Source organism: Numida meleagris, chromosome 2 (assembly GCF_002078875.1).
Source record: "Numida meleagris isolate 19003 breed g44 Domestic line chromosome 2, NumMel1.0, whole genome shotgun sequence".
NCBI lineage: Eukaryota > Metazoa > Chordata > Aves > Galliformes > Numididae > Numida > Numida meleagris.
Genome location: NC_034410.1, coordinates 136,425,770 through 136,451,227, shown reverse-complemented (window position 1 = coordinate 136,451,227; position 25,458 = coordinate 136,425,770). Strand labels below are relative to the sequence as shown.

Genomic DNA, 25,458 nt, shown 5'->3' with positions numbered 1-25,458 from the left:
CCGCGCTCCCGGGGGCGGTGCCGATAAACACCGCCACGTGCGGCGGCGGCGGGGCCGGGCCAGCGTCGCGCTTCCGGCAACACTCCGCGCGCCGCCCATAAATAGCGCGGAGCGGCACGGCGCCCGCAGCTCTGCCGCCGCGGCACGCACCGGTCCGATCTGCTCCGCCGTTGCAGCACCGCTCCCAGCCCGCCGCCATGCCGTTCCTCGGGCAGGATTGGCGCTCCCCTGGGCAGAGCTGGGTGAAGACAGCTGACGGCTGGACGCGCTTCCTCGATGAGAAGAGCGGCGGTTTCGTCGGCGACCTCAGCAGGTAGCGGTGGCGGCGCGGTGCCGGTGCGGGGCCCGGTCCCGGTGCGGTTTCTTCGTGTCTCAGCTCGCGGCGCGCTATGCGCCGCAAGGGGGCGCCATAATGCGGGGTGCCGTGCTGCCATTACGGCCCCTGGGGGGCCAACACGGGGGGCGATGGTGCTAAGATGGACGGCGGCTCTAGGATGGGGGGCTTAGTGGGGAGCGGTGTCAGCGAGCGAAAAGCACGAGAAATACGGGAGCGCGTCATTAAACGATCACCTTTAGGGGAAAAAATGTCGTCTTAGTCACCCTACGCTCTGACCCAGGGGACCGCGGCCTTGGGGGGTGGGGAGGGGAGTGTCTCACTGCCGGCCCGTGGTCGTTCTGAATGCAGCCGGGCTGAAGCGAGCCCGCTGTCCCCCACGCAGAACTCTGAACGGCACCTCGTGGTGTGCAGCCTATAAAATAAAGCAACATGCACTCAGCTTTGTGGTGTGGAAAGTCTCCTCTGCTTGCCTAGCCCCTGGCCCGCACCCCACCTCCCCCAAATGCTCAGGGCTCCCCTGCAGCCTGCCGGGACCTGCCTCAGAAGTGGGATGGCCCCATGCAATGCTCTAGTGCTGTGGGATGAGGAAACACCGTGCTGAAGGGACTGCCTCTCTTGTGGTATCTCCTCTCCTGATGGGTGGTGGGCAGTGCTGCTCTCAAGGTTGCCTCCAAGGGTTAGGTCAGGGTGTTGCAGTCCCAGATCCTTCCGTGATTCCAGTGGTCAGGGTTAAGGCTGATCACCTGAGGCCAAATTTAATCCCATAGAGCTGGGCTGAGCTTGGGGAGGAGGCTCAGCTGAGCCCCACCTGGAACTTGTAGCACTTCCCCCCGCCCCCCTTGTGTACACATCTTAAAACCCAGCTGGAAGCACGAAGCTCTCAGAGCTCATCACATGACACTGTGCTGTAAATCACCTATGAGTCATCAGCCAGTGTCTATATTGTGGTAAATAAATCCATAAAGCACAGTTTGCCTGTGCTGATGCTGGGGGCGAGGGGATTAGCAGGGCCTGTAGTGTAGGAGAGCACAGCGGCTCAGTTCCCTGATGCTGTACCTGCCTGAGCTGTGCTGTGCCGTGCCATCACCCAGAGCTTGCCTCCTACAGAAATAGAGCTGTAAAGCTCTCTGTAATGCTGCCCTGAGGATGGGGGTGGTTATTCTGTGGCATGCTGTAATTTAGAAATAGGCTGGGCAGCAGCAGCCTTTTATTCCTGATGCTGCTTGTAGTGAGGAAAATGTCAAAACAATCACTGCCTTGTGGCCTCAGGAATGTGCCCTTAAGGAGTGTCCCTGGAAATCTCCTGGCTCGCTGCCACCTTTGCCCAGAAGCTCTGGAGATATCCCTCTCTCCTTTTCCAGAAGCAGACATGTCCTTAGGCTTTCTGGTTCTCGAGCTGGGGAAGCGTGATGTGTCTGAAGCCATAGATCTTCCCCACTTCATGAGAAGCATGATTAATCTGGCTGCAAAACAACCAAAAACCCAGAGATGGTGAAGCTCTGTAAAGCTGCAGCAGGAAGTCTTAGCAGTATGGATGTGATGATCTCTGGCTGGGTTACTCCTGTCAAAACCAAACTCCTCGTGCAGAGTTCCGTCTTGCTGCCAGCAGTGCCTGGTGAGGTCTGGGTTTGTTGGCACAGGGCTGGGAGGTGGAAGAGGAATGTGCATGACAGCGTGGCTTGGAGCAAACTGGGATTGCTGTGAGGCAGATGACATCCTGTTGTGCAAGGAGGTTATGTCGTGGTTCTTTATCTCTTCCTCTCCTCTATATGAACTCTAAATCAAGTTTAGTATTCACAGCATTTATTTTGTAAATAGGTAGAAAAATGCATGGCTGGCAGTGGCTATTGAGTTGGGAATACTGAGGTTTGGTGTGGGTTCATGCATTTCTTTCTGCATTAAGAAGTGGGGGGGTGACATACTAGGCCTGGCCTGAAGCCCTTGCAGTGTCAGGTCCTGGTCCCCAACTGTTCAACATGTCAAGATGCCTTGGAAAAGCATGCAGGAAATCTGGCAATACATAAATAGGGGAATAATTTGTCTCCCATGCTAGAATTCATTTTCTGCTGTAATGAAGGTTTCAGATTACACAGTCATTCAGTAGGAAGTCAACAGTCAAGGGTGTATTGTTGACATGCAAGATTTAAAAGCACCTCTCATGCTTCTAGGCCTGGGTTCTGCAGTTGCATTGGGCATGTCTGTATGGCCCACTGTTAATTTTGTGCAACTTGGATAAGATAGGAACTTGAACATCTCAAAAAAGCTTCTTTGTCTGCTGTATTGTCTGCTGTTGGTCCCCAACATGAAGCAGCATAGATTGGGGAAATGAGCAGTCAAGTTTTCTGTTTCCACATCTAGATTCTAATGACCTGGAAACCAAAAAACTTGGTCACTTGTTTGTTGTGCATGCAGTGGTGTGGCTGTGGGCTTGGGCTGGCAATCAGATCAAACAGTGAAGGGAAGCAAGGAGCCTTGATATGCAGGTTTTGTTGCTTTGCAGGAGCCAATTCTGAGAGTTACCAGGTGTGAGTGAGTCTGTGATGCCCACAACAATTTTGGGGCTGAAAGTGTAAACAAGAGGTCTGCGGAGGAAGCAACCTGGCTGTACTAGGTCCTTGCAGCTGTTGCACAGGAAGCTCACACCATGCTGTGGGCAGCAGCATCCCCAAGGAAGTCTCAGGCTGGTGCTGCCTCAGAGACCCTTCATTTTTTTGGGTTTAGGTCTGCAAGCAGCCATCTCCCATCCTTTGTGAGCTGCTGGAGCAGTGTTGGCAGCTCTGAGCCAGTACTGAAACAGTACTGCAGCTGCCCAAGGCCTTCTTGGTTTCACGCTGCTGCTTGGATCTACTGATTTGCAGGTCTGCAGAATGTGGTGACCTCGATGCACACGACCTCTTTCTTGTCTTTCATTGCCCAAAGAAAATAAGGGGTTGTAGCTCACTTTACTAATCATATAGCTAAAGCAGAGCTTCAGCAAGTACAGAAGATGGACAGTCTTAGGTGAGAGATCTTAGCTGTTCATTTGTATACTCACTGCTACTTGGAAAACTACCAGTCAAGACTGGGTCTCAGCTGATTTTATTTAAACTTGAAAATAAAACACTTTGTAAGGGCTTTGTTCATAAATATTTTGTGTATATATGTAATCAGATGAATGTACTTGTATAGAAGTCTGTCTCATAGGTATCTACCACCTACAGTAGGAGAAAATGGTATTAAGCATAAAACAGTTGAGAAGGAGGAAAAGAATACTGCCCAACAGCATTCCAACTCTACTGTGCACTGCCTTCTCCTGTTTGCTATATGCATCTTCCCCAGTACAGAGATGGGGCACTGAAGACTTGTTTAAAAATAACTGTTGGATGCAAAACCTACATGCAGACTTGAGAACAGTCTGCAAAGAGGTAGCATTAGAGCTTGCAATGAAAACCTGTGAATTCTCGCCTTTAAAGGAAACCTAACATTCAGCACACTGCAGAAATAAACAGAATCCTTGCTTTATGTCATTCACAGCTTTTGTAAGAAGGAAGATCACAACAAAGAGAATCTCTTCAACAGCCTCAACTATGATGTTGCTGCCAAGAAGAGGAAAAAAGACCTACTGAATAACAAAGCCAAGATTCAGTGTAAGATGTCTGGGCATTCTTTTTAAATAAAATTTGTTCAGGAAGAGAATGGAAAATGTTTCAGATCCATTTCTTCTGTGCAGTGCATAAGTCTTCCAAACTATCTTAAAGGGCTTTGCGCCCATGTTTGACCTAAGTAGAGAACTTGGATACAGTTTAATGTGAAGATTTATGCTTCTGTTAGTAATCCATGCTCTGAGGAGTTATGCTTGTTGTGTTCAAGTTTTTGTCACTTGTATTTGTCAGAAGGAGGGTAATTTTTTCCTATGGTACATTCAAATGAACCAGTTCCAGCTTTTTCCCCCTGTAGACTTCTTTATGCACAACAGACTAAATTTATTCTCCCTTCCATATGCATATTTAGTACTGATCTATGTTACTGGAGGCTATAAGCCTGAATGTGTGCTTTGATCATATCTCTTTGCATGGAGTGCATGAAAAATGAAATAAGACTTCAGCTTGCTCAAAACAGTGAGAGGTTTGAAATCTTTCTGCACATGCAGTGAGCTGTAGATGTCTCAGATGGCATCCTGGGGGAGGATGTGGGGATCCTGTGGGGACAGCAAGGTCTGCATTTGTCTGATTGCAAGATAGGTACTAGAGTTAGCAAAGGCTGCAAATGTAAACATACACAGAGGAAATGAGTTACCATTCCCACACTAGTATTAGCTCACTATGCATCCCCCAGGATTTCGGAAACAGATGCCAAAATCTGTCCCCTCTGTGCATTCAGTTTTCTGTGAACAAACAAATGTAACCATGACAGTTTTTGGCTGGATTCTACTGTGACCTACTCATTTAAGAAGGGCATGATGCAGGATCTGCGTGCCTCTCACTGAGGCTGGCTTTGCCCCTGGAATCTTAGTACTACAGACTTGCATCCCTGTGCCCTTTGGTGGGAAATAAGACATTGTTCTCCCAGAATCCTTTAAGGGAAAGAGTTTTGCAGGATAGAGGGGATTTTTAACTTCCACTAGCTGATTAATTGCTAGTGTGTGGTAAAACAAGGGTTAAGAGCCCATATAAGAATGGGGTGGAAAAAGAACTGAGCAGTGCAACTGCTGTCACAGCAAGGATTTCTCTGCAAACTGAGGCAGCAGCTTGTGGTGGGTACAGGGAGGCTATTTTGGGGGCAATTCCTTTTGAAGGAAGGGAGGGGCAATTAGAAATAGGAAAATTTTGGTCCCAAAGAGGTTTTTCTCTTTTAGCAAGTTAGCCACAAGCAGAAGTATGTTCCTCTGAGTCTGACCTCACTGCTAAAAGCTCTCTCCCACATGCCTGGTGTCTCATGACATTTTTGCTCAACTTATTTGACATTCAATCCCAAGCCTGTATCCAAGGTAATAAATAGTTAATAAAATCAATAACAAAACCTGGCTGCCAGCCATGCTTACTGTTTGGTACTGAAGAAAAGGAGGTGCTATGGTATATCTGTGACTGGCAGATTAAACATTTACAGTCTTCAGCTGTGTCACTGAAACATAACCCCTTTTTAAGGCTCAGGGCTGTTGTCTCAAATGAAGGACTATGGAAACAAAGCATCTCAGCAAGCTGCTAGTTTTGGTTTCAAGTTCAGTGGTGTAAACACAAAATAACTTGATTTGTGATAAAAGGGCAATAGGTGTTGTCAGCAGAATAGAGATCCAGCCTGCTGTGGAGGGGAAGATTAACTGAGCAAAATATCTTTGTCTAAACAGATTTCCATCAAGAAAAGTGGATCTATGTTCACAAGGGGAGCACGAAAGAGGTGAGTGCCACTGTAGTTCATATTTGTTCCCTTTTCATACTGTTTTTTTCTGTGCAGTGGAAGATAGTCACTTAAATCAGCAGAAACTATTAAGAGATAAGTGGAAGATCTGGCTTGTGGTTGGAATTTCAGTAATGATTTTAAGCCCCAAGCAGGGAGCCAGAGCTCGCTGTGCAAGACTCTGTACGTGGGTTTAAAATATGACTTGTTTGCTTCCCCTGGTTTGGAAAAAAAAAATGCATTTGCAGACCCAGCCATAATACTGTTCTTGGCTTTCACCCAGTACAGTCCTAATATGGAAAATCATTGGAATTCATCACAATGGCTTGCTTGGTCTCATGGAGGGAAGTGGCTGTATGCAATCTCCCTCTGTGAACTTGTGCTATATATTGAGCCCCAGGAATGTAAGAATTATTCTTCCTTGTAAATTCTGGAGAAATGGAACTGAGCTATCTAAGGTCACGAATAGAGCTTGAGTCAGTTTTGGGAAAATACCACAGCCTATGTTGAACCATGCCCACTCTTGACGTCAGTAAGTGCAGCTCCACGGGAGATGGGCCTGCCTTCTCTGGTTGTGAGCAAGTCCCATGGTTTGTACCCATGATCTTGCTAAATCAAGTTGCTTTGGGTCATGTCTTCCTGGTCCTGTCTGGATTCTTGTCTGTCAAAACATGACCCAGACTGTTTTTTTTCCTTAGCGTCATGGTTACTGCACCTTGGGAGAAGCCTTCAACAGACTTGACTTCTCCAGTGCTATCCTGGACTCCAGGCGATTCAACTATGTTGTAAGGGTGAGTGCAAGGCCAGGGCTTATCTCACTGTGTTGGTGGTGGTTCTTCTGCACTGAGCACCAGTTTGGCGGTGGGAAGGATCAAGTGGGCAAGTAGGGGATGTTGGGCTTTGCTACGTGGAGTAATTGATGGAAGATGTTGTGTGGATGGACCCCCAAAACCTACTCTCAGATCTTTCAAGATGGAGAAAGATAGAGATGATAGTGTTGATGGGCTGTCCTTATCCTAGCATTCTTAGAGGTTTTTTTTAGGTTGTAAACAACAGTTGATAACTTCAGTTAATGCATAATTTCAGTTGTGTGGAAATCATGTTGGAAAACCAGAAAAACTATTGATTCTAATTCCTGAGCTTTAAGTTCTGCTTTTAGATGTTTCTATAGCCCTGGAAGGAGCATGGGCTCTGCAAGAGCCACAAAGAAGTGGGGGTGTCTTTTTTTTTTTGCTGAAGAAACTGCAAACGTGAGTGTTGGAGGGTTTGCCTCCTGTGAAGTGATAAAGGAGAGACTTTAGGGAGCTAAGTGTTTTGGGAACAAGAAAACGGTCTGAACCTTTTTGAGTCCTTGGTCTAAACTTCTCTGCCAAGCATCATGGTTGCCCTTAGTCTTGTGTAGCTGGCAGCAGCTTCAGTAGGTGAAGCATTTCATTTGCCCTGTTGCTTTCAGTTGGTAGGAGTCATTGGCCCCAGGTTTCTGCCCAGGTTTCCTGTGCTCTGGCTTTGTGTAACAGATCAGGGCTTCTCATTTCCCTCAGGTGACCAAGGAGTAGTGATGTTCTGGGGCATCTGCTATCCCAGGGTCTGCAGATTGTTTATGCACATGTGATCTGCAAATTGATCTCAAATTTCAGAGTGCTTATCAAGGCTTGGAATTCAATAAGCTTAAAAAAAAAAGCTGTTATTAGCCTGAGGCTGTTTATAAACAGCTCCTTTTCACATTTCATCAGCCGTTAATCACTGGTGAGACACCAGCTGTCTAGGTTTTAGGTTCTGAAGCAAGCATCAGTGGTATTGCTTTCCTTTTGAGTCAAGTGTTGTAAGAAGTCAGTAAGGAAACAGGTTCACCTGTTGTCTAGGTGACCAGGTGCCCTTGAAAAGCCCTGTCACCTTGGGAAGAGTATAGGCGTGGGGGGTGGTTACTCACCCACAGTGCAGGACAAGGGTGACTGCTCAGGCAGAGTGTCGAAGAGGTGGCGGTGGGGAGTGGGGATGATGCAAGAGGCAAAGTAGGAGACAAGTTCATTGAAATTCAGGCTTACTTAGTTCTGCTGGTCCTGGGACAGCTTGTTTTCCTGCTTGCACAGAGAAGGTGCTTGCCAGAATAGATGTTCACTGTTTTCTGATACTGGATAAATACACCACCATATCATCTGCAGGGCAGTTATTTTGGAAGAAATGATTTGTGCCAAGGCAATAACCCACAAGTTTTATTGTTCCTTCTTTATATTTAACAAGTATTTGGTACTCCAAGGTTCACCTTAGCAGACTTTCTACCTTGTGACTATCAAAAACTCCAGAGATCTCTACTAAGGAATTGGAATTGGACTCAGTGATCCTTATGGGTCCCTTTCAACTTTGGGTGTTTTGAAGTCCAGCTTCAGGTCGGGCTCCTACTGCACAGCCCGATGTGAGTTACCTCACACAAGTCTGCAGCGACTGGGCAGAAGGCCCATTAAATGTTTTAAACTCAAATTTCATTGAAGTTGCAGTCTGATGGATGCTGAGGCTGACCTCCTTTATTTTCCTTCGAGGATGTCTTCGTAAAAACATACCAGACCGGCTGTGTGTCCAATATAGTAGTATTCTATATGGAAGTCAGTATTTATCCTTGTTTCTACAAATTACCTCTCTTCTGAGCTTTTAAAGCTAAGTAGTTTCAAGGATTCACCTCTGCCGAGAAGTATGAAGCTTTCTAATTGAGGCTGACTTGTGGTTTGGCTGATTTAAAAAAAAAAAAAAAAAAAACAATAACACTAAACCTGGAACCATGGATTAAATGTGAAACTGACTTCTCAAGTGAAGGGGTGGTATCAGCCAAGTCTCTGGTGAATAGTAGCTCACAAAATGGCTTATGTACCAAATCTACTCATGAAAAGCTCTGCCTAGATGTGGGTCTCGTTTGTGGTCCTTTGCAAGTTGCAGGCCTCTGAGAGCACACAGATGAGCAATCTGTCACATGGAAAATGCCTTGAATATTGGCAGGCAGACTTTTTTCCCTTCCCTCCCTCTCCTTGTTGTCTTTAGTTCCACCCATTGCTCAGGGTGTCTGATCAATGTCACAGTATTTACTTCATCAAGTAAATGCTTTCCAAGCAGGAAAGCTGAGATGGAGGCTTGGGAAGAATGTGAGGATCTCCACAGAGAAGGAAGGGAAAGAAATAGCTACAGACTTGGGACTCTGCTAGCTCCTCCAAACTTTCTCTATAGATAAGCTGCATTGCTGCTGATAATGAAATGGGCATTCAGGCCTGAGCACCAAGTTGCCCTTGCTGTTTTCAAAGCACTTGTCTAGGAATGTCTCCAGACATAAGTGCTGTGGTGTTTTGGTGCTGATTTTTTTGTTGTTCAGAAATGTCTGCTTCTTAAGATGTTCCCAGACTAAGTTCTTAGAGTTCCTAACAGCGCAGTGATCTGTTACAAAATGGGTACCTCCAGGTGAGGTGGAAGCGTGGGCATCAAAAAGCACGGCAACTATTTTTTCATCATCGGGTACTATCAGCTGTAGCCAGTGAGTTCATGTAACTGAAGAAGACATTTTCTTCCAACATCAATCTCATCTTGACAGCGCTGGAAGCGCTGAGTATAGGTATTGCTGCCATGACCTGGTCCTTGCTGACATCTTGAACTACGGCATCTACCTACGCATTACAAGGAAAATGTTCCCTTTTTAGAGCTAGTAAGGAAGGTTCTTTGATCCAGAGGATCCAAACTGTTCTTTGTCCTGAAGCAGTCTTGGTTTCTCTGCTCTTAAAAAATTAACAAAGACTGAAAGCGTTCCTGTGAACGTATGCAATACAAGCAGAGACAGAAGTGCCAGCAGCCCAGAAGTTGTTGGTTTTCCTTTGGGAACACTCTGTTCAGATGACAGTGAGGTTTTGCAGGCTGCTTCCTTCAGAAAGATTTGTCATATGATGTGTGTGTGGTGATGTGTCAAGGGAAGGTGCTGTTTCTGATCATGAAAACTTAGGTCACGGTAAACTGCATGGGCACAGCTTTTCTGGAATAACATGATCTAGGCAGCATGCAGCCTGCTGAAGTAGTCTCTTAAATTTGTTTAAGTTTTTATAGTGCTTACCTCCAGGAGTCCTGGATTTATGCTGTGCTGAAAGAATATCAGCTCAATGCTGCCTCGTGGAGATCTGTCTACATCTGCACTATAAATCATTATAACTCACCCTGCTGTTGCTCTACCTCCTACCTCACAGCTAATGTGACATTTTGGCCACAAAAAGTGAAGGGCTGCAAGAATGAGGAGGAAACTCTCATTGCACTAAGTTTCTCCAAGCAGTTCCAATGTGAGGAGCTACCTCCCCAGCCCTGAGGTGGTGGGGGATCACCATGAGATGCGTTCCTTCTTAATTACGGCAGTTTGGAGCACTCAGATGTGGAGTTACGCTTGAGGAGCTTGAGGCTTGTGATTTAACCATTACAGAACATTACCCTTCTTGAGACAAGGTTCTACCCTCTTCAGTGCAGTGCAGGCCTGCAGATGCCTTGGTAGCCCCAGTGGGCATGCTGCTGCCAGTGGGGTTTGAGCGGGAACTGCATCCCGTTTGTGTGGGGAAGTGAGCAGGTTTTCACCTGGCTGTAGAAGCTGCTGCCTCCTGCCAGCTCAGCAGATGCTCTGGAATAACCCACTGCATGTCTTGCCCCTTCTTGGCTGTTGCAGTCCCCTGAGAGCAAACAGAACGGGCCAGGTAGCAGGAAGAATTCCTAAAGAAGCTACTAGGTCACCTTTTTTCAACTTCTGAAAACCTGAAAGAGCGAACTGGGATCTAATGCCCTGTTTTCAGGAGGTGCTACAGATTCCCAGTTCCAGTGAAAACCAGCTGGAATGCAATTACTTTACTTTTGAAAAGCAGGCTTCTTAAAATTGCGTTTAACCTTTCCCTTTGCACTCTCCCCTACCATCTGTCTCTCTCAGCTGAGCGTGGACTGGGCTTAATGCAACATGCATCACAACACATGCTATCAGCTCTCCAGCCTTTTTACCCTACTCAGCATTAATCTGAATTTATCAGTCTGCTTTTAGTCTGCGTTATGCAAGTGACATTGTTGATTTGTATCATGCTGTAGACTCAAATTTGTCAGTCTATTAAATGAGACTGTGCTCTGCTGGGTCTGTGTCAGCATTACAAGATCCTCAGTGCACTGGAGTCTGTGGGGCATGGATGGTTCTGAGCCTCACTCAACCATATCACTTACCTACTTTACATGTATTATGTGAGGACAGGAATAAAAATGTCTTTTGGTTTGGAAGGCCGACCAGTTGCTTCAGCCAGCAGTCCTGGGGGAGTGGAGTAGTCCTAGAAGCATTCACAACATAATTTTCATATGGAATTTCATCCCGTGTTTATTGCCGCAGGGGGAGGGAGGTGACACGTGACATCATAACTGGTTCACTGAACAGAAATTGAACCTTGATAAACACAGACAGGGCAGATTTGAATTTGTTTGGCTAGCTTAATTTTGTGCCAATTTAGCGTCCTTCAGGGAACTGAGATTTTTATCTTTGCTTCTCCTAAAGAACGGCCGTGGCTTTGAGCTCTTACAGTATTGCGTTACGTGATACTTATCGCTGGGAATATTTCAGTGTGCTCAGTGACGGGCACATCGCTATCGCCCAGCCTGGGGGAAGCTGTCTCTGTGCCAGTTCTCAAACAGTGCAATCTGGAGGCAGCAGTTGTTTGTGCACAGAAGAGCTGATCCTGGGTGCATGTGTGGCTAATGTACAGATGGAGTCTGGCAAGTTGATCGTTAGAATCAAAGGCCCGAAGGCTAACTAGGTTAGTGTAAGCAGAGCATTGCAGGCTACTTTGGGAACGCTGTTTTTTCTACTTCCTTCGGTATTTCAAGAAATTAGGGAAAGAATTCCAAGACTTTGCCAGCATCTTGCAGCCTGACGTGTTTTAATTTAAGAATATCAGGTCTTTGAGGTCTTGATTTTGCAGAGAAGTGTCATTGGCTCTTGCTATGTGCACTAAACGCTATCCGATGCTCCTACCTCTTGTTTGTCCAAAATGAGCCAAGAGAACAGGCAGCCTGCCCTTCACAAGTTGTGCAGGTCTTTTTTCATCTTGTTTTCTTTCAGTCATGTGAGGTGCAAGATATTAATAGAATGTAAACTCAAAGCCACCTGATGATGGCGTCTGCCTGGAAATTAAATGGAAGAAGAGATTGGCTGCTGCAGGCAACTTTGCTGCTCCTAACTGCCAGTCGTGTGCCTGAGATGAGCAGAATGGTGAATGGCTGCAATAATTGCTATCCCGGAGCGAGCTGCTCCATGGCAAGCTGCCGGTAACTTTATGGATGCATTCCTGTCATTCTTATAACAGGGCAAACAGTTCAGCTCCTGGCTTATCAAGTCTTATCGTAAAACATCTTGGTTACTTGACACAAGTAGTTGCACCCTCTCTGTACTCTCTGTGATGCCAGCAATAGGACACCGTAGCTCCAGATGATAAAGAATTAATAAGCTAGTCGTGCGGTAGCGTGTTGATTGATTTGTAGCATAAAAGGTTTTTCCTTTCCCTTCTAAATTGAAACAGAAGGCCATGTACATCCAAAACAAATGGAATGCCGCGTGGACAGTCTGTGTATTTATATAATGCTGGGGGGTGGAAAGCTTGGGAGATCGCAGACCACATGTTCTGCAGAATATGACCTACAGGAAGCTTCCATGGCTGCTCTTGTGGCAGCAGAGCCCAGGGAGGAGAGGGCATCTTCCCCATGGGAAATGCTTCCTTAAGTGACTGCAACCCAAAACCAGCATTCGGCCAGTGTACAAGGCAGGCACTCGGTGATGGAAGCAAATGGCAATCGAAAGTAAAAGTGAGATTTCAATTAGAGGAGGCTAATGAATAAACAGGACAAAAAGTGAGAGGTGAATGACTTGATATTGTTACAGCTGCAAGAGCTGGATGGAGAGGAGGAAATCTTGAGGGAATCAGGGTTTGTTCAGGGGGGTGGGGGCGGTTTGTTTTTAATGCAGTTCTTAACCTTTCCATCGTGGTGACAGCACCCTGACAAAACCCATGCAGCCAAGGAGTTTGACGTAAATTGAGGAGTCTGATTCTTATTAATGCCCCATCAATAATATCCCCATCCAAACTGGCATTCAGTCATGCTCCCTTATGACACCGCTTGTTTATGCCCCACTGAAGGTCGGTGACGTCTCCCAGTCATTGTTTCTCGGTGTGAATAGATGCTGTCAGGCTGAGCACTGCTGTGGTTTCTCTGCATCTCTGAACCATGAAATCAAGTTTTTCTCCTGAAGATCATTAAAGGCCTCCTTTTTTTTGCCTCCTCTCCTCCCCCCGCTTCTGATGTGGATTTAGTTATTTATTTTGTATTCTTTCCCTCATGTATTAGTTTGCTCTGTTGTTCCCTCTACCTTTTATTTTCATGCAGCAAACAAGTGTCTGGACTGTTTTGCTGTGTCATGTGACCAGGAGTTAAGATTAGAAAGGTATCTCTGCTCTCTAAGGCTTGCAACTTCTATTTTTATCCACAGCTGTTGGAGCTGATAGCAAAGTCTCAGCTGACGTCACTGAGTGGCATTGCCCAGAAAAACTACATGAACATTTTGGAAAAAGTGGTGCAGAAAGGTAAGAAATGGAAACACTGAGGGGGAGGAGGAGGAGTTTCATTTAATTTAGTGTACTCAGCATGAACCACATCCTCAAGAATAGGCAATGCAGGGTGGGGGAAGTGGGGACACCACTTCTGCGTTCTGTAGTTCCACTTCGTCTCAGTGAAGGGCTCTGCAGAGTGGGGGGAGTGGGAAGAAATGTCCATATTTGAGTAGATATCTGGGAGGCAATTCCTCCTTCTCCCACTAGCATCCCTTCTGCTACCTACTGAGTCCTATTTCTGACAGCAGAAGAGAGGCCTGTTCCTGCCCCCCAGCCTGGCACATCTGCAGTCTCCTTTGCTCCATGTTTCCGGTTTGCTGTACAAAGTGCTTCCACTCCTCTGGGGGAAAGTAAAGCTCGAGGGCTGTCTCACCTCCTAGGGTTCCTTTGGGATTGGATTGCAGTTAGGTGGGCTGCTTCCGTTCCTAGTGCTTCGGCACTGAGTGAGCCTGAGGAATGGAGAGCACTCTGTGCGTACACACACTAACAGTGAGCCAGTCCTCCCTGCCCATCGGCTGGGGTAAGTGGAGAGGCACACAGATAACCTCACACATATCTCAGGGGAAAGCTGACTGATTTCCAGAGGCTGGAAATGGGAAGTGCTGTAGAAAGAGCAGATAACTCATCTGCTTATCCTGGGAAAATCTTTCCATCTGCTGTCTAACCTGCTGAGCTTAGCTAATGTTTAAGCATTTTTCTCTGAAAGAGAATCATAGGCTGGCTCGCTTGTGTGAGTATAGCGGGTTACTTTCCCTTAGAAACATGAAGATTCAGGAAGGGATTTGAGCAGTTTCCATTTATAACCATTCCTTTTCCTCAAAAGTCCTCGAAGACCAGCAGAACATCAGGCTGATACGAGAATTGCTGCAGACCCTCTACACGTCCCTCTGCACTCTGGTTCAACGGGTCGGCAAGTCTGTCCTCGTAGGAAACATCAACATGTGGGTGCACAGGATGGAGACTATTCTCCACTGGCAGCAGCAACTGAACAACATCCAAATCACCAGGGTAAGTATGAATCCTGAAGGCTAAAAATAATGCAGCTCCTCCATGAATACTCATGTAGTAGCTCTCATTTGGATGACTGCATCCCACAGTACTCTCAGTGCAAGCAGTGTGCAGGGGAAACACCTGGAATTGCCAAAATAACTACCTGCGTTCCTTGAATTACTTGTGTCCTTTAATTCAAAGTAAACCAGTAGTTGCCACTGTGTGTCCCTAAGTGTCCCCAACCAGCTCAATGTGTACAGTGCGGGATCGTGCTTGCTTTTACTGGTGATGTGACTTCTTAATGGCCATGAGGTTCTGTTTTAGCAGAGCTGGACAGAAGATGGTCTTGCCCTCTTGAGAGAGGAGGCCTCAGTAGGAAAAGTCAACTCAGTCTTTCTCAATCTGAGAAATTGCCTTCAAAACTTGTTTATCAGATAGTTGAGGCTTTTTGGTTTGTTTAATCCAAAATAAATTAATCTGAAATAAATGCAAATTTCCAAATAGCTGCATAACTTCATGCTTCCTGGCTGAAAAACATCAGTGATTCTTCCAGTAGTCTGGAGCTGACTGTTCCAGCCAGACAAGTCCTGCTTTCACAACATCTGGTTTTCCAGCAGTGTCTGTGTGGATGGGGGGAAATTAGTCGATAAGATCCTAACCTGGCTTTGCATGTAAAACAAATCTGAATGTGCTCCACTTCACCTTGAATGAGTGCTGACTCCACAGAAATGTTAAATTCTTCCTCCTGTGTGTCAGTGTGCCCATTGTGAGAGTCTTCTGAAGAGAATTGTGCTGTGAATTTCCTCCTTGGGCAGACCAAGGCATGCCCTGAGGGAGTTTGTTTCCCTGGTGGGTTGACTAGATGCACGTAAAAGCAGGAGCTCTGCTCAGTCCTTTATCATTCTCTGTGACTGTGTTCTCTGGGAACACCAGGGAGTAATTTCCAGCCCTTCAGTTAAAGAATGACACAGGCAGCAGGACGTGGGAGAAGATGAACACTGGGAGGTCCTTAGGAGTTTGAAGAGCTGCAGAAGTAGCACTGCCTTATGTGATGGTGGTCTGCCCCACCTCTGCTGTGGGATGTGTCCGTCCCTGCTGGTGCCTTGCTTTGGAGAGCTGCTCAGTGCCTGGGCACTGCTGGGTTCAGCTCCTCTGTGGCACCTGCTTCCTTGATGCACTGCATGTCAGGGCCTACCTCCTGCTGCTCAACTCAGGAGTACAGTATGGCTTGTCCTCTACTTCACTGACTCTCAAAACCCACATAAGCATTTCAAAGCTTGGCCTGTCTCAAAACTGCATCGAATTACTGCTTGTGATGGAGCTGCCTTTTATGTACACTTAGTGTAGGCTTGCAGACAGTTCTCTGAAATGTAAGTAGAATAGATGTAGAATGAGCAAAGCCAAACAATGCACACCACTGGAAGATGATTTCAGGTCAAGCTAGAATGAAACCAGCTGAGTGTGAAGGAAGAACAAGCCCAGTTCTGTGCAGTCAGTTGCTTGTGGTGTTTAACAAAAAAAAAAAGCCTGTCCAGAAAGTGACAACATAATGATCTGCTCTGATCTAATCTCTGTTCTTTCTCCAAAGAAAGTAATGTTTGAAAAGTTCTGGAAAGGAGTACTGAGGGAAAAGAAGTAGCAGATAAGTCTCTGGCTCTGACTCAGAAAACCTGTATGGAGTTGCTTTAGTCCCACTGGCTTCCTCAGAAATAAGATGTGTGCCTCAGCTTGTGTGACTTTTTACTGTTGTTCTTGTTCTTGTTGAACCAAGAGCCTCTGAGTGTAGTCTGGCCCTAGCGGAGCTTGTGTGGGCTCTCTGCAGGAGCATGCAACAGACTGTGGCAGAGGAGATCAATGGGAGGTGATCCAAGGCTGCAGCACATTCCTCCTGCCCCTGAGGATGACCTCAGTTTGTGTTACCAGGCAGGGACACTGAGCCTGCTGCATAGCGAATGGGAGACTCATCAGCTTCAGGAGTGCTGAAGCATGGTTGTCTGACTCCTCTTTCGTTTCCAACTGCACCAACAAGTGTTTGCACATAACCTGGCAGTGTGCTCACAGCTTAACCCTCAGCACGTAGCAGTGGGGAGGTGTCCTTTTGTCTCAAGGGCCAGCTACTGTGGGAGGAAGAGGAGCTGGGAATGACTGGGAGGCAGAGAGCGTGAGGCTGCTGGGGAGTGTGAACAGGGGAACAGTTGTTTGTGTCGATCAGTGAAATAATTCACCATGGCACCGACAAAGTTATGTTGGTTTTGGAACAGATACCCTCTGGAGATGACCAAGACAGTTCAGCCTATCTGGAGAAACTGTAACAGGCTTCTATGTTGCTGGTGGAGCTGGACAAAAATAACGTGCTGCTTCAGCGGTTGGTTCTTGCAGGTCCCCTGGGCTGGGGGAGGAGCAGAGAGCAGCACGGCTGAGCAGCGAGGGGAAGGTGGGAACTGTTTACATGCAGTTGTACTTCTTGAGCCCAGGAAGTCTCACATGCCTTTAGATGGCTGGAGATGAGACCATGTGATGCAGAGCAGCCTCACACAGCGTTCCCCTGCTGCTGACGGGCCTCGTGCTTCTCTTTTGAAACAGTTAATGGCCCTGCCAATTGCAAGGCGGGTGATGTGACTCTGCAGCTTAAAAATAGCAGCATCTCTGTGCAGGGTAAATGATAAACTTGGCACATCTCTTTAACATTGCTTCTTTGAGGCTCAATCTGCAAAGCTGCTGTTTGCCTTATTAAGGCTGGGGCTGATTTTGGAGCAGCTAGAGCCCAGGTTGTAGTCCTTGCAAAGGCTTTGCTCCCATGGGTGCCTTGGTTTGCTCCAGAGTTCAGGACCTCTTTGCTGATCCTTTGTGACCAGTTTGTTCTGGAGCTGTGCTGCCACGCAGACTCGTAAAATAGTCCCAGACCTTGTGCAGACCAGGCAAAAGTGACTGGGGGTAAAGGTGGCTTTTGGCTCTTCAGGATGTGCTTTGGTGTGGCTGAGCAGCCTGCTGGACTGTGGCTGCTGGAAAAGGGGCAGGTTCTGCAGATGCTTGCAGAGGAGAAAGATGAGCCCTGCCAGCAGTGACTTGGGAATCCACGCAGGGAAAATCTTGCTGTGGGTACTCATCAGCCACTGCTGTGGTTATGGTGGGATCTTGTGACGGCGTGAACTAAAACACATGTTGGAACTGCATGAGGTTCCCAGCAGTGTGGGTGACAGAAGGCTGAACTTGAGAATAAATGCCAGCATCTCATGTGTTGGAGAGACCTGGACGGTCATGCCTGACACCGTGATGTGGCCAGTGTCCTGCTCTAATGGAAGCTGGTGGCCATGCTTCCAGGGGCAGAGTGGGTGTGGGAGGGATGAGAGGGGAAGAGAGGCTTAGACTGTGACTCTGCTTCTGACTACTACTGTAATACAAATAAGTGTATCCTTCCTTGAAGATACCTCACATCCTCTTCTGGGACGGAAGGTGAAATGTCTCTTTATTCAGAAGAGGGAAATGTTGCTTTTTGTCTGTGTAAAGAATTTAAAGTAGTAATATTACTGCAAGGTAGAATTGGGTTTTCAGCTTCGTCTCAGCTCGGTTTTATTTTATATTTTCCAGCCTGCCTTTAAAGGAACTACCTTCACAGACCTGCCATTGTGTTTACAATTAAACATCATGCAGCGACTGAGTGATGGGAGGGACCTGGTTAGCCTCGGTCAAGTGGCTCCTGACCTGCAAGTGCTCAGCGAAGACCGGCTGCTGTGGAAGAAACTTTGCCAATACCACTTCACAGACAGACAGGTACAAGGGGAGAGATGCAAATTGCTGTCGGTTGCCTGTTGTAACCCATTAGTGAGTGAATGCGTGTCGGTGGGATGCTTTTACTTGACTATCTGTTGGATCTGAGGGCTGTGCAGCAAGCCGATGATATGGGCTGGCATGAGAATGGTCATAAAGATGATTTATGTAGAGGGTTTTGCATGCCACAGCAATGATTCTTGAAACAGGAGCCTGAGGAATTAGTCATAGGGTGAACTTCTTCAGCCCTAATCCAGGTGGTAACAACTGCAAGTCATGGCTGTGTCCGTCCCACGTGTGCAGGGAAAACGTGCAGCCAAGCTCTGGTGTTAACTGCGATGTCCCAGGGACTGACACCCTCTTGGAGAAATCTCTGTGGATGTGGTCTGTGAGCAATGAGTCGTACTCTCCTGCCCTTTAGAGCAAGAAATCCCCTCTGAGCTGTTTTGTGAGTGACAGGACAGTATGTGGAAACCAGCCTTTTGCAGGCTGGTAATCTCTGGGGTCTTCTAAAATTAAAAACAAATGGAAAAAAACCCTCACACCTATCTGTTTATGGATGGGTGTGTGGGGCATTTATACCAGGCTTCTGCAGTTCAGGGACTGTGTGCCAGATCTGTTGACTTGCTTTATTTGCTCAGTGTGAGTCTGACTTTGAAAGTGATTCTGGGGAAGTCATTTCTGTTAACAAGTACATTCAAATCCCATCTCTGCAACTAATGAACCCAAAAAGAAAGTCAGAGGTCCCCCAAGCTAATATGACAAATCACTGACTTTATTTTCTGAAACTGTTAAATGCCATTACACTTGCTCTCCTGCCAGCTGGAAACAGTGACTCCCTGGCTTTGTCCAGTAGTATTCATGGAATGAATCTATACCCTGCTGATGGTATTGTGTGAGGCTGTTGCTCTTGGGAAGCCTGTTACAGCTGGGCATTCAGAGCAACAGTTTCCCTGGTGTTATGCAGAAACTTACCAGACCAGCAAGGATGGTGCTTAGCTTATGGAAGGGAGAGAAGAGCACCATGGATGGAGAAGACAAAATGTGATTTTTTTTTTTACCTGCTGCAATTACTACGTGTTTTTTTTTCTAGATTCGCAAACGGCTAATCCTATCTGACAAGGGGCAGCTGGATTGGAAAAAGATGTACTTCAAGCTCATAAGGTGTTACCCACGGAAGGAGCAGTATGGTGACACGCTGCAGCTGTGCAGGCACTGCCACATCCTCTCTTGGAAGGTATGAAGTGGTGGGACAGCCTTGGTTGGGGCAGGAGCCACGGGGCACTCAATACTTGCTCTGACTGCAGCAGCCCAAAGGCATTGCAATTCCTTGGCTTGCACGAACTAGTGGAGGAAGATGAGCATACTGTAAGGGTACCTGCAATAAATCATGCTGGTACTTCCTGCAGCTCCTGCCGCTCGTTACATGGAAGTGAAGGTCTTGGCAGCAGGATTAGCTAGAATGAGTATGATGGCTGCCAAACAGGCCGCAGCACAATTCTGTTTGCCCTTATGTTGATGTCCACAGCATATCTCTAGATCACTGGCTTCCGATCCCTCAGAGAAGAGATTGAAAGAGTGGAGTGGATCTTTGCTGGTTTTATTTCCCTTGAATTGACAGTAGCCCCTAAAATCTGAAGCCCAGTTCTGAGCTGTCTGCTTTGGAAAGAGTAGAAATATTATTTTGGGCTCTGCTCTGTTTGCGAGCAGGACGTCTGGCAGAGTGGCGGCACTAAGCTGGCTGATGCTCTGGCACCCCTTCTGCAATCTCTCTAAATGGAGTTGTTTTCTCCTTTCCCAGGGTACTGATCACCCTTGCACAGCCAACAACCCAGAGACCTGCTCCACCTCTCTTTCACCTCAAGACTTTATCAACTTGTTCAGATTCTGAACTTGAGTCACCGCAGCTTAATTGATTCTTACAGGACACTTTATGCCACTGAGCTTGGACACTCTGTTTGTAAATAGTGTAAATATTCATGTTTGTGTGAAGCTCCTGAGTCAAGGAACAAGAGGATTTCGGAGATGAAAGGTGAAATTGCTCACTGACGCTCAGCACTTAAGGAATACAGACTTCCATAGGACTGATGTATAAATGCAGATGTTGTACAGAGTCCCTTTTTTAATGATCAGAGTACAAGATACAGGGCAAAACCTTCATTTGTGTTTTTAGAAGTTAAAAATGAACTTGCCCCACAACCATTTGAGAACTCTTTTGGTTCATTTCTAATAATTGAGAGAAAGCAATATGAGGCTAGGACTGTTGAACTGCTTCTCCATCTGGTTTTATTTAGCATGCATATTTATAAATATGACGTTTTAAAAGTATTTATGAAAAATATCCCTGTGACAAGTTTAATAATACTTTCGTTTTTAAAAAAGGAGACATTCTGAAAGACTTAACGTAAAACTCTAGCCTACTTACAAAAGAATCGCTCCATACCACTTTCTACCTCTAACAAATTGAGTACCTTTCAAACAAAAATCCAGTGTACAATGTGAACTTTTGTATTTTGTACAACGATTTAAAGGGAAATGTTTGTGACAGTAAGCATCTTTTCTTGCAGTAATGCTTACCTCTTTGTTAGTTTTCTTGCTCTACTCAGTGCTTGAATGCCTAGGTGATAGGCACTATATAAATACCTAAGACTTTACTCCGTCCTCTTTTAATTTGTTGGTTTTATGAAAGATTAAGTAAAAGGGAAGAGAAGCCACAAGGATGAAGATTATCCAAAAGGGAGTAAGTTCCATCATAGAGAAACAAAGGACTGAGTTTGATCTTGCAAGGTAAATTCATATCAGCTCCACTAGGTTAACTGCACTGGATGAAATCCCCAATGAGGTTCAAGCCCATGTCCTCCTAGTTTTTCAACATATACACTGCTCTATATTCCGACTGCTGTCAAGTGAATTAAATCATCTTAGTAGTTGTAGGGAGAACAGGGCCATTGAATCTTGTGAAATGATGAGGTTTCTTATTCATCGAAAGGCTTGGCAGCATCCTGCTTCGTTTCATATGATTGGAGTTCAGGGCGATGAGAAAGCAGAAATTGGTCAGCGCTTTGCTAAAAACTGCAGTCAAGGCTGAGGTAAGCAAGGGAATTCCAGTGTGACACTTGACATCTGCGGTTACTTCTGTGTCCCGAGGAGAATGGAGAAGATCTAGTCTAGTCTTTTCATCTTCCAGTGCTGACATTTTATGAGGTCTTTTAACACTAGCCTAGATCTAAATTCTCAGTCCTCTGGAGTAAGTGGACAAACTCCAAACACAGTCTCCACTTCTCACTGTGGTGGAGCTAGAAGACTCCAGCTCGTATGTAATGACTTGAAAACCTGCATTGGAAAGTTTAGCCATTTGCCAGTACATTTCCTGTATAGCACTTTCTCTGTGCGCTATGTAAGCAGGATACCTCAGAAGGGTAAACACTAGTGGGTTCTGCATGACCATATACAAAGAATTGTGAGGAAGAGGAGTACTCAGGACAATTCAGGAAGAACTACTTGAGTTAATTATTGTTAACTGTTCTGTTCCTTTTTTTTTACATTTTTATAACTGACTTTCAACACTTTTCTGCAGCTGTTTATATTTTTAAAAATTGACAGTACTTGCATTTTTGCAAACTGAATCACTTTGCATACCCTGGAAGAGACTCAAAAAGGGATGAAAAGCTGCCTCTAGGTGGAGCAGTGGGGAAGAGGGGAGGAAACCTGGGAAGGAGGAAGCCAGGAAAATGTTGTCAAGAGCTGCTGTTCTCCTGCTTCCCACAGCAAACCCAAGTTTTTGCTCTTATAGAGAGCTCTGTCAGCCAGCGCTGCTCTTAGCTGTGGCTTAGAGCTTGACATTATCAGAGACAAGGAGAAAAAGTGGGATAGGGAACTATGTTTGTTTTGAAGCTCTCTCCATCAGTTGCTGGTGAAAATAAGTCTGGTGATTATGTTCATGTCAACAGAAAGTGATTTAAAAGCTGTTACCTTTGGAAAAATGAACCTGTGTTTGTTCTGGGGGGATACTCATGAGTGACGGAGGCCGGTTTCTGTTTTCATTCCCATATTCATGTCAGTGGGTTGATGAGGATGAAATCTGGCTTGGCGAAAGAGGACATTAAGGACGGGAACTTGCAAGTGAATGATGTGTTGCCACTGTCTTTGGAGACGCTTGCTGTTACTTTTTCTAAGAGGATATGTGTGACCTTCCCATCTTCCACTCCCAGCTCTGACCAGGGGTGGTTTGGTTTGTGGACCTGCCCCTGCCATCCACAGTGAGTCACCCTCTTGTGATGAAGGCGGTGTGAGATGCTGGGAGTTCCTGTGCAGTCTGAGGCCATACTCACCAGATGACACTTATCCACTGAGATTATCACACCGGGTGAATTTTAAGTGCAGGTTTAAATCCATCCTGCCCAATGAGATGGAAAATCCCAGCTTTTCACTGTGGTCCAGGAATGTCTTGGCTCTCACTGTTGCCTCTGTCAGCCTTTCAGTGGTCTTGAGCAAAGAGTTTATGCTGTGTCCTCTGCCCAGAGAACAGCTTAATATGCAACTGAGGTTCCCATTTGTAAAATTTAATTTCAGTTAGTGTTTTTCTTAGCACTGATCTTAAAGATCTTAAAGGGCAAAGTGATGATGATGAGTCCTGATACAACTTGTGAATTGCTCATCCCAAGACCTGGGCTATTGCTGTTGGTGTTCCAAGCAGCAGAAAACCAATCAACCGCTGTGCTGGAGAACAAAACTGATCAAACAAAAAGAAGCAGAATGTGCCTCGTTCAGTTATGGCCTCAGTCACCAGCAGCTGTCAAATCAGAACGTGATCTCCTTGGGAGACTCATTGTTTATCTCGTGGCTGATACAGGGAGGTATTGTGCGGAATTCAATATCTTAGCCTAACTGCTTAAACAAAATGGTCAGTATTTTGGCAGTGCAAAGGCATCTGTTTGACTTAGGACAGTGGGGCAGGAAAACCAGCTGGGATAACTCGGAACTCCAGGCAGGATGGTGTAAGGCTGCTCTCGCTCAGAAAGGACCTCTTTATTTTAGGACAATTCTGGCAAAGCTATTGTGAATAGGAAACAGGCTTTTACTTGTATTTGGGAAATTGAATGTTCTTTTCAAACAATGTCTCAGCTTCAAGTTGGTCGATGCGTTCCCATTAGAAATGCATTGGTTCTTATACTGTGAAAGGAGGTTTTTGCTCTCTTTGGGGTTTTTCTGTTCCCAGTGTATGCAGAAAAAAATGCTTTATCTTCAGAGGTTGTTAAGCTGTGCAACAGTGTAGAGCCATGGCACCATGGAGAGGAAAAACAGATCTATGCAGGGGAGATCTTTGTGTTCTGGCTTCCTAGAAGAGGCAGGCATTCAGGTTTTCTTTTCAAGAGGCACCATTTCAGCTGTACATACCTTAAGCCGTTTATAGTAACTATGGCATGGTAAAGTTTGATCCTAAAATGTGTGCAACTCCTCATATTGTTTGGGTTTCTTTTTTTAATTGTGAAAGTTTCTAGATCCTTCTGCTTTGTAAAGTGATTAGGAAAACTTGTTTTGCTCTAAAGACACTCCTTTGTATGTAAGCATTTTATTGCACCCTGCCACTTTCTGTATATGGAAGCATCTTTTTCTATCCTTTTTCCTTGCCCCCAGTTTTCAACTGTTTGTGTTCCCATTTGTTTGATTAGTCTTGCAAAGCCCTCTCCTCGTAGAACATATGCAGGTAGTACATCACCTTTTCCTGCCCAGAAAATTCCTTGGCCCTTAGTAGCTAAAATTTGATGTAAAGCAGGAACAACTCGGATTCTGTGAAGTAGCTAATAAATCAGACGTGCTGTTTCACGCTTATCTGCTGTTCAGTACAGTGAACCAGAGTTTTCCTCTGGGGTTCTTCTTACAAACCCTTGCAGCTTCCCCACAGAGCAGCACCTTGCCAAAAAGAAATAGCTTTGAATTATAAAACGTCACTCTTCTGAGCTGGCCTGCTAGCAAAACGCAGACCCAGAGGAGCTCATGGCTGATGGAGTTGATGAAGGCAGCCAGTTCCAAGGCTGTGGACTGGTGTTCTGCCTGTGCTGCTTGTCATGATGCTAGTTAAAGGCTCTGAAGATGGAACCAGCCATTCACACATCCTGCAGCATGTAGCTGCTGGGGTGTGAATTTCTTTACCAGTGCCTGATCTTAATCCCCTGTCTTCCTTCACTAGTAACAAATGGGCTTTGCAGGATCTGGCTCTAGGGGGAACAAATCCATCTTGTCTTTGACATAGGCAGTGTCTACTGTATGAATGCCATGACCACCAGAGAGATTCCCCTCCGTTGGCCAAGCGCTGCCTTTTCTCTTCCTGGGAGGGCAAGTGGGCTGGAACTTGCATCTCTTTCACCATCGTGAGTGGTGCAGAGTAGCAATGGTCCGCTACCAAGGAAGCGTTTTAATTTAAAATGGCAAATATGCTCATCTTTAGGAATTAATCTACAGTAACTATAAATACCTACTTATATATGGAAGAGTGTGTTCTGTTTTGTTTTTCCTTAAAGCTCTAAGTAGAGGATAATACGAAGTGAAAGACATCCCTTGTATAGTAAGATTTTTTTTTGTTTAATATTATTGTGTGGTTAAAATCCTTCCGTATAAATTTGCACACTTTTTTCCTCTTCCCTTGCATGTTCAACTCTTGATTTTTACAGCTGTTCTGTGCAAATAGTAACGTATTTTTTGTAAAACATTTTTTGACACTGAATTGCAATAAATGTTCAAACAATGTGATCCACAGAGTTGATTGTCTTATTGCTTCCAAGTTGTTGACCTTAGCAGCCTTGAGCTTCTCATGACTCTAAGCTCAAGCTCTTCTGCAGGAACATCCAGAACTCAGGTTAGCATGGCAGAAGGTATGTGGGAATGTCCAGGGTAGAGCTGTTACTTCATTGTAGCTCAAAGGAAAATGAGGTGAAAGGAGCACTCCCTTCCAGTCAAACCAGTACACACCTGAAGCATGTGCTCTGGAATTTGCACTCTTACCGAAGCACAGGAGAGACTGCTGCTCCAAAAGAATCTCTAGTGCTTGCACTGATACAATAGCTTCACTTGCTGCCTTTCAGAAATGTTTTTCTAGCCATGTTATCCAAGTGACTTCAATTTATTTTTATTTTTGTCCCTAGTTATCACATCTGGTCAGTCAAGACTGCAACACTCAGACCCAGGCTCTTGTCCAGAGGGAAAGCAAGTGAGGAGCCCACTGAAGGACTTCTCAGTAAATTGGGGAAAATAATACTAAGTGTTTTTTTAAAGGCAAATGTGTCTCAGGCTGAAACAGGAGAGGTTATCTTGGTAGAGCAAGGATAACTTGTTCCATGGAAACCAGCTATG

At 45.7% G+C, this 25,458-nt stretch overlaps 1 protein-coding gene across 1 annotated transcript; it reads left to right on the top strand.

Annotated features, from left to right (window-relative positions):
- FBXO32 (F-box protein 32) lies at positions 49-24,858 on the top strand. Its single transcript, XM_021387290.1, has 9 exons — positions 49-313; positions 3,851-3,963; positions 5,661-5,710; positions 6,409-6,501; positions 13,230-13,323; positions 14,174-14,358; positions 17,929-18,111; positions 19,202-19,345; positions 19,910-24,858. Exons 1-9 carry the CDS (start codon positions 198-200, stop codon positions 19,997-19,999), a joined length of 1,068 nt encoding a protein of 355 aa, XP_021242965.1. The 5' UTR covers positions 49-197; the 3' UTR covers positions 20,000-24,858.

Coding starts and splice junctions, on each gene's coding strand:
- FBXO32 (XM_021387290.1), top strand. CDS start 198: ATGCCGTTCCTCGGGCAGGATTGGCGCTCCCCTGGGCAGAGCTGGGTG. Junction 6,502..13,229: donor GATTCAACTATGTTGTAAGG/GTGAGTGCAAGG, acceptor TTTTATCCACAG/CTGTTGGAGCTGATAGCAAA. Junction 13,324..14,173: donor GGAAAAAGTGGTGCAGAAAG/GTAAGAAATGGA, acceptor TTTCCTCAAAAG/TCCTCGAAGACCAGCAGAAC.